The 8,269-nt window shown below is 36.7% G+C and overlaps 1 protein-coding gene across 7 annotated transcripts; it reads left to right on the top strand.

Annotated features, from left to right (window-relative positions):
- Window positions 1–2,478: 2,478 nt before the first annotated feature.
- LOC143878643 (uncharacterized) lies at window positions 2,479–8,269 on the top strand. 7 transcript variants are annotated; one of them, XR_013251062.1, is made up of 9 exons: window positions 2,479–2,559; window positions 2,651–3,009; window positions 5,140–5,269; window positions 5,363–5,509; window positions 5,666–5,728; window positions 5,965–6,033; window positions 6,603–6,932; window positions 7,100–7,212; window positions 7,292–8,269. XR_013251062.1 is itself a non-coding variant. In XM_077380907.1 (6 exons), the coding sequence occupies exons 2-6, from the start codon at window positions 5,162–5,164 to the stop codon at window positions 8,008–8,010; spliced, it is 471 nt and encodes a 156-aa protein (XP_077237022.1). In that variant the 5' UTR covers window positions 2,542–3,009; window positions 5,140–5,161; the 3' UTR covers window positions 8,011–8,269. The 7 variants fall into 7 exon arrangements, 1 of the variants encoding a protein (XP_077237022.1); XR_013251063.1 differs by having other exon boundaries at window positions 2,542–3,009; window positions 7,292–7,382; window positions 7,927–8,269; XR_013251064.1 differs by having other exon boundaries at window positions 2,542–3,009; window positions 7,292–7,382; window positions 7,945–7,974.

The following is an 8,269-nucleotide window of genomic DNA, read 5'->3' as shown; positions in this document are numbered from 1 at the left end:
TATAAATAGAAGTAGTGGTTTTTTTTATTGCAATTATGGAAATGGCAAGACGTTTAGAAATTTACTAATTAGTAAATTGGGCAATTAAAAGACACTTAAAATCGAAATTATATACCCATATATTTAGAAGGATGCGTTAAAAAAGATGGGAGATTTAAGCAATAATTTTATCTTTGGGATACGTTCTGATTTGTATAACCCTCGCACTGATTTAGGGAAGAGAGGTGATTTGGTGGAGATTATTTAGGGAAGAGATGTGATACACACGAAATTAATTTATCTTTTTAAATTCCGTGGGTTTTTAATTTCGGGAAAATTTCAAAGCTGAATGCGGTATGCAGAGGGGGTGCCACCCCAGCGTACCACATTCAGCTTTATATATAAGTAATAGATAAGATACAAATCGTTTTGGAAAAGAATAGGCGACTTTTGAAATTTCGGAAAGATGGAGTTAATTCCTTTTATCTCTTTAATTCCTTCGTATCTCTTTTCCTAAATTAAAGGACTGAAACGGTGTTTCATATCCACTTAAAGCGGTTTTTAAATTTCGGTAAGATTGTGAGTTAAACGCGTTTTGTGATAAACGGAAGAAGAAAACGTTTTAAATTTGGGTAATTGTTGAAGCTGGCAGGATGACCGTTTGCATGGTTCTTTGCACTCGGAAAAAGCCTAAATCGACGTTCCAAATGTTGTTGGGAGGGGAGAGAGAGAGAGAGAGAGATTTGCTCCAGTTTTTTGGCTGACTTATACGAGGTATGGCAGAAATAAAAATTTCTTGGGGTGCGTTTGTATACGAAGGGATCCTTGAATGTATTAAAAATTTAAAATTTAAAAGGGTTGACTGGCATGCCTCATCGTAATGTGGAGGAAGGGTGTCTTTTGAAAAACAAAACTGTCACGTGGCAGCACTAACAAAACGGTACGTTGTAACATCCAAATATCGAAAAATTTATGGCTGTTATAGAGGGGGTGCCACGTGGCAGCACTACGGTTATAGGATTCTGCTTTCTCTCTCTATCTCTCTAGTGAGTGTTCATAATAAAAGGAACACGGGCAACGGATCTTTGGCGGTTGAGAAAATCACAATTAACCATATGGATTGAAATTGAAACAGTAAAGGGAACATACCGAATGCCGGATATCGTTTTGCTATCATTGCAAGGATTCAATTCCGATATTTCTCCTCACTCCACAACAGACGGTGATGGGGACCGACTTCCTCTCTTTTTTTGCCGTGGATTGCCAAGAGAATGATGTAGAAATTGTTGTGTGCAAGTAGGGACCGGATGAGAGAATAAATAGACATTTATGGGAAGAAACACAACTCCTCATCACGCTGGTTCCCTCCCCAAAAGTCTCTTACATTTACACCCCTTCTTTTATGGCTTTTCACTTAATGCCTTTTCACAAAATCAACTAACAAAATGATCTAGGCCGTTGATCTTGCACATGCCACATCCACCGTTAGGATAATTTCCTAACATTCTCCCACTTGGCCAGCAAGATCTTTAAGCCAAACATAAGGATCATATCTTTAAGTTAGTTAGATAATAAACACAACATTCCGTTCAGCAAAAACTACTAACAATAAACCATATAACCATTGGGTCACCAACTCTACCCAATAGCCTACCCCACGATTATATCATTAGTAATACTTACCAACATGAATGTAAACGCATACATGCATAAGATGTAAATATGGACCAAAACAGTCTACAGACATTCTACCTCTTACTCAGAATCTATTTACGTAATGTGCACAAAATGGAGCGGTAGAAAATAATATATATCAGAATCATAAAATAAAATGTGATCACAACAGTGTATCTCAATACTTAATGCAGACTCCCACTGTCATAGGCTATCAAAAGTGTCAACCAACCTTATGCGCGTTACATGCTCTCTGAAGAGCTTTGGTGACAAGCCCTCAGTCAAAGGATCCGCTAACATAAGTGTGGTGCTTATGTAATCTTCAGATACACACTGATTCTAAACTTCCTCACAATAATATATCAATACATTGACCATATTACTTGATTTATCGTTCTTGGAATTGTAAAACCGCAGGGGAATTATTACAATACAAGTAACTTGTCGACTATCAACAAGATAAAATCCTGAGACAAAATTCTGCGACTTCAAGGCATAGTACAAGGCCTTGAAGTACACAATAAACTCCGTACCCAAGGTGGAAGTAACTGAGTGTCAATTTGACATTCTTCCACGATTTAGGACTTTATGCAAAATAAACTCACTACAAGAAAAAACAGTTATTACCGACGTTTTGTAAAAACGTTGCTATTACTCTATATGCACCGACTATGCACCGACGTTCGTAAAATAGAACGAGAGTGAGTGGCTATTACCGCGCATTTATTCACCGACATTTTTAAAAAGTCACTAAATGTTTGTATTTTCCGACGTTTGCAATGTAAAACGTCGGTAATTAATTGTGCATTGCGTTAAAGCGACGATCATGAGGGTCGCTGCAGATAAGAACCACCGGCTTTTTTTTTTTTTTTTGGGAACATCGGTGAATCGAAAAAGACTAAATCGGTACGTTTTCCGACCCGAGCTTTCTAAAATTTCCCTCGTGAAAACCCATTTTTTCAGAAACCCTCTTGAAAACCCATTTTTTTCTCTTTAGGGTTTCAAAGTTTGGGAGAAGGAGAAGGAGAAGGCTCGGCCGACACCACACCATCTCGACCTCAGGCGTCCATCAAATCCCACCATCGAAATCCACAGCCACCACCACCCTCTCTTTCTCTTCTCCTCATCTCAGTTCTCCCTCTTTCTTTGATCTGTGGAAAAGGAAGGCCCCATTAGGGTTTCGAGGAAAAAAAGGAAAGAGGGTTTGGAGAATTTCAGAAAGTTCTAGAAGAGAAGAAGAAGAGAGGAGGAGCATTTAGGGTCTTTGGAGAGGAGAGTGATTAGGTTTTAAAAAGGAATAGAAGAGGAAGAAGTTGGTTGCAAACAAGAAGATCAGATTTCTTTCTCAACCATAAGGTATTGTTCTCCACCATTCTATCATCTCCATTTTCATTAATTTGTCCCTGATTTTTTCTTTTTTATTCATGTCTGAAATCTATATTTCCATCTCATTTATCAGCTAATGAAATCTATATTTCCATCTCATTAATTTGAAATGTGACAAGTTCCAATGTGTGAACTAAGAAGAAGGGGCTGTTGGTTGAAGATCTTCCCCAATTAAGTCAAGTCTGTCCTCTCAATTAAAATGGATAGGTTTGGGAGAACCAACCTCCTATTGGAGATTTAGATATGTTGTGAAAAACCACCCTGCTTCAACATCCCTGTGCTGCTCTTGATTACAAGACCTATATTTCACCCAATTTAATGGCTCCGTCAAATTTGTTGGCTCTGTCCAAATTTCTTTGATTTGTGTTGATTGTGCCATTTCCTGTCTTTGCAAAGCTTATTTTCTTGAAATCTTTTTACAAATTTGTAATTGTTTTTTTCTGGGCTGTTTTTGGTGTTATTTGAAATGTAAATGAGACACACTAGAGGGAAAAGGAATTTTGGGGACAGGATATGGTCGAATATCTTTTTCTCTTTTTAATAGTTCTTTACTTTGTTAATTTGATATTTTCATGGGTTTTATGGGTTAATTCCTTCCTTTTTCTCTTTTTATGGGTCTTTACTTTGTTAATTCGATATTTTGATGGGTTTTGATGGGTTACTTTCTTACTTTTTCTCTTTCTTCTTCTTTCTATCTGTAAAATGACTTATTTTTTCAGTTTTTACTACTTTTTTTTACGGCAATGGAGTCTTTTGTCCTTGTGCTGAGCTGCTCTTTTTCTTTGTCTCATGTTACCTGTCATATTTTCTTATTTTGTTTTGATGGTACATTTACTTATCCAATATGATTCTGCCTAGGGAAAAGTTAAGATGCACAAAAAGGATGCCAGTGGAGGTCACTCCATTCACCAATTAATCACAGTAGTAAGAGTAGTATTAGTGGGAGAAGAACATAAGGTAAGTAGTAGTTATCTTAGGACTGATAAGATTAGAATTAAGCGACCAAACTTCTACTTTCACCAATGATATTGATTTTCTCAATTTGACTCATGCTTGCAGAGCGTTGTTGTTATTATACATATGTCTTGAGCTCTCTTTACCCATTTTCCTACATATGCTAGGTAGAGAGTTGTAGGTTTTTTGTTTTCCAAGAAGTGAAAATACATTGGATTCTCATGGAATTTGTTGTCCTTTATTTACTATTAGTTTTTTGTCAAATGTTTAAAGCATACAGATTTCAGCAGCACATATGGTCTTTTGGGCATTATACTATAATCCGTTTGTTTATGCAATTTGGTAGTCAAAATTGTAGTCATCCAATGTATATCCTTGTACAGGGAACTGAACCATAATCAGCTCATTGGGCATATTGGTAGTCAAAATTGTTGTCCCCAGCTGAATCTGTTTAGTGTAAAGACTGAGCACGTTGGAATTGTCTCAGATATCACAAATTCCAGTGACTGCAGCTTAGGAAGTCGAGAGTTGGGTGGAATTTAACCCTCCCTAACCAGAAAATTTATGATCTGTTACAACTTCCAATAGACTACAGACCAGGACAGTACAACTGATTTTTTTCTCATGTTGGACAACACTCAATCAAGTGTCACATGCTGCTCAATGTGTTCATGATAACATGTCAGTTAGCTTAACCTTGAGAAAACTAGTATGTTGGGTTGTAGTTGAGTAATTGAAGTGCTTAATACAATAGGGAGGCATGTTTGGATCTTATCCCAGCTGCTAAAACTCTCATCACAATTGCTTAATACAAATAGTGGGGGCATCTTTGGATCTTATCCAAATGCCCATCTTTGAATAAGATCTCTTTAAATGATGAATCGTGTTTTCCTTTTGTCTTATGTGAAGATTTGTTTTTTTTTTTTGGGTAAGATATTCATGATGGTGGTTCCTTTTCTCTATGGGGTTCCATGGGAATGTTAGACATGATAGGTCGATCATAACCATTCAATCAATGGCTTGGAAAGGTAGCTTACTTTGTAAGGTATAACCGATGCATGTGGGACCCATTCACTTTTTTAACATGCAGCTAAGTGCATATGTTTTATTAATCACTGATGTAGATCTCCCTTTTTTATATTATAGGTCATATCTTTATCATTCAGTCATGGCAAAGAGGAAGAATATCCCCACCTCCCATGACTCACAGCCACCCTCTATGAGGAGAAATATACACTCCCCCGCCCAGAGGATAGAGCCTCACGCACCTTGCATGGTAGAGTCCCTGTTTTTGTGATGCATGATCTTTTCGTGATTTTGGGGAATTCTTTTGGTTCTGAATGTGTGTCTTTCTGTAATGAATTTTTAGGTGCTAACGAATGGCGATGAGGTGAAACTTCAGAGAAATGCACTTAGTGTCATTGAAGTGCCAAGAGAGGAAGAAATTTATGACTGTGGGGATGTCTCATTAAGTGGCTCAGATTTAGGGTCAAGGAACACTCCTAGAAGGGCACCGGTATATCGTCTTTATTTATTTCAGATAGTTCATTTGTTCATGGCTGTTTCCTTTTTTGCCTGTTACTGTTTTATATCTTTCGTTTATTTTGTATTTAAAAATAAATTTCCATGGATTGTGCTTAAATGGTTGCAACTAGACGGAAATGCATTTCAGACGGTGGATTTAAGGAAATTGGAGACTGCGGCTTTGTGGCGATACTGGAGGCATTTTAAACTTGTGATTCAATGTTCTTTCTTCTTCTTCTTCTTTTTTTAGTTTTTTATTTAATTTTCACAATTGAAGTGGGCTAAATGAACTATCCTCGCAACAGTGATCTGAGCAATTTAGTTAAGAAAAAAAGAATAACTTTTATACACTCTTATATCAGACGGATGTTGTGTTATATTTAACTGATTCCTTGTGAAATTGTAATATGGTTCTATTTAACTGATTCCTTGTGAATTTGTAATAAGGATGACATCAGCTTCCATCCTTCAAAGGAGCAGCTGGTGGAAGCTGTTGAAAGGCATTTTCTATCTCAGGTATCTATTAACCGCTTTAATGCTTATCTTCCACATTACATGTTGAATTGGGAATGCTTAAAACTGAAGTTTGTATTGGTGCTTTTTACCATGGATTGCTCCTTTACTAGTCATTTTGTATTTTCAATTTCTTTTTTGGAATCCATCTCAATGGACCATTATCTTTGTTACTTCCCAATGCATCTATTATATAAATGTTTTCACAAATTTCTAGTATCATCGATCGTGATGAAAAATGACTTTCCAACAAATCATGAATTACGAACTTAGAAGCTTGAGAAAGCATGCACTAACCACCAAAACCTCTGGTGTAAATTCATTACCCTTCTAGGTAGAAGCACAAACTATCACTCAAGTGCCGGTTTTAATTATAGAGGGTTCTGGTTCTGGTTCTGGTTCTTTATGTCTTTGTATTCTCGTATCCTTCACATAAAGCATCATCTCTGCTGAATTTCCACTAAAACTGATGCTAAAATGGAATTGCAAAGTAGTGTTCTAGTTTTTTTTTTTTTTCCATTCCATCTATTTGCATCTTGTTGAATGCAATATTTGGAGCTGATTTCACTCAGTTCTTCGTATGTTTCTGGAGCTCTTGCATCTCTTCTGTTGAGCCAAGCTTCAATTCAATAAAGAATCCAAAAACAAGTTCAAGAGATTTTAGATCTGTTCGTGCTTGTCATCTTGCTGGAAATCTGCTGATTTTCAAGGGGAATTCTTGCTGAATTTACGGAACCCCACCTGCATCATGTGGTAATAGAGTTTCCGCGTTACTTCAACTGCATCAAATTGGTATCAGGAAACTTTTTTACAATGACACACAGAAACCCCTAATTCTTGCACTTTCGAACCCAACTTCGCAATCCGAGTGCACGGCTGAAGAAGCTTACACATGGACTAAGGTAAATATATACACCTTCCAGTGTTCGTGTCTTTCTGTAGAGATATAATAGCAGATATTTGATTATGCGAAGTAAATAATTTCATTAATTTGTTAAGTATTTTTTTCTTCCTCTTCATTTGGAATAAATAGATATATTAACATTTATTTTGTTCCTGCATCCTTCAGGGTCGTGCAATTTTTGCTAGTGGAAGCCCATTTGGTCCTGTCGAATATGATGGCAAAATTTTTGTCTCAGGCCGGGTTTGTAATTCAGTTGTTTTCTTGGGTATTTAGAAAAAGTACGTATGCAAATGAGCAGAAAATTTTGTTATTAAGTCATTTCTTTATGTATAATATATTTTTCTCATCTGAATTCAGGCAAAGAATGCATATATTTTCCCGGGACTCGGTTTGGGTTTGGTGATGTCAGGGGCGATCCGTGTTCATGATGACATGCTTCTGGCGGCCTGTAAGTAACAGATCAAAACAAAGGGAGTTCTTAGGATACTTCTAAAAATATATAATCAATAAAAAAATGAAACACAAATTGTCAACCAATGATGCCAATTTTGCATGAATTCTTAGGATGCTTTTTACCATGGATTGCTCCTTTACTAGTCATTTTGTATTTTCAATTTCTTATTTGGAATCCCAAGCCTTTCTCCTCAGTTCGTCTTTGTCCAATTTTATGCATGATTTGATACCTACTTCCCACCATTCATATTTCATGTTGTTCTCTGCAACGAAGCTTCCTTCATCCTTATTGGATTCCAATAAGTTTCTCCATTTATCTTTTATCCTACTTCTATTCCTTTCCAAACATTTGAAACACTTCCAATGCCCTTATGCAAACTACGTAGAAAGCAATAAAACCTTCCCAATACATTCCCAATGCAGAGGTAATTATTAGATAAAGTCGTGTTCTTAGGATCAAGCTTTCTGTGTAGCATTCAAATATCCAGTACTGGACTGTGCTTACCCAACCTCACATCTTCCTTCTTTTTCTTTTAAAGCAATTGGATGAGTTTCAGGTGATAGCTGGTTTTGTGAATTCTGCAAAGCGCTTGAAGCAATCTGTACACGGACTCCCTGATTAGGAAAACAAAAGCTGGCGTGGTTGGTTATCTGTGACACTGACATGATTTGGAGCGATAAATCTCATGTATAGTACAATACCTCAAGAGTTCTGACATCAATAAACTACCAGCTTTTCCAGTGTCTCTAGTACCTCTAATTGTTTATGGTAGGAGCAAGCTAGGTTTACAAAGCTTTCTAATTTTAGGCAATGTTAGGATCTTTTCGTCACATGTATCTGAGAGATGGAAACTCTATATATGTACATATTCGTTATTCTTA

The sequence above is a fragment of the Tasmannia lanceolata genome, unplaced genomic scaffold (genome assembly GCF_043159265.1).
Source record: "Tasmannia lanceolata isolate RefF3 unplaced genomic scaffold, GAP_Taslan_0.1 ptg000006l, whole genome shotgun sequence".
Lineage (NCBI taxonomy): Eukaryota > Viridiplantae > Streptophyta > Magnoliopsida > Canellales > Winteraceae > Tasmannia > Tasmannia lanceolata.
The sequence above is the reverse complement of the archived record's forward strand: the minus strand, read 5'-3'. Positions and strand labels throughout refer to the sequence as shown.

Excerpts from the sequence above, each read along its gene's own strand:
- LOC143878643 (XM_077380907.1), top strand. The coding sequence starts at position 5,162 with ATGGCAAAGAGGAAGAATATCCCCACCTCCCATGACTCACAGCCACCC. Across the intron at positions 5,270-5,362 it reads AGCCTCACGCACCTTGCATG|GTGCTAACGAATGGCGATGA; the intron begins GTAGAGTCCCTG and ends ATGAATTTTTAG. Across the intron at positions 5,729-5,964 it reads ACTGGAGGCATTTTAAACTT|GATGACATCAGCTTCCATCC; the intron begins GTGATTCAATGT and ends ATTTGTAATAAG.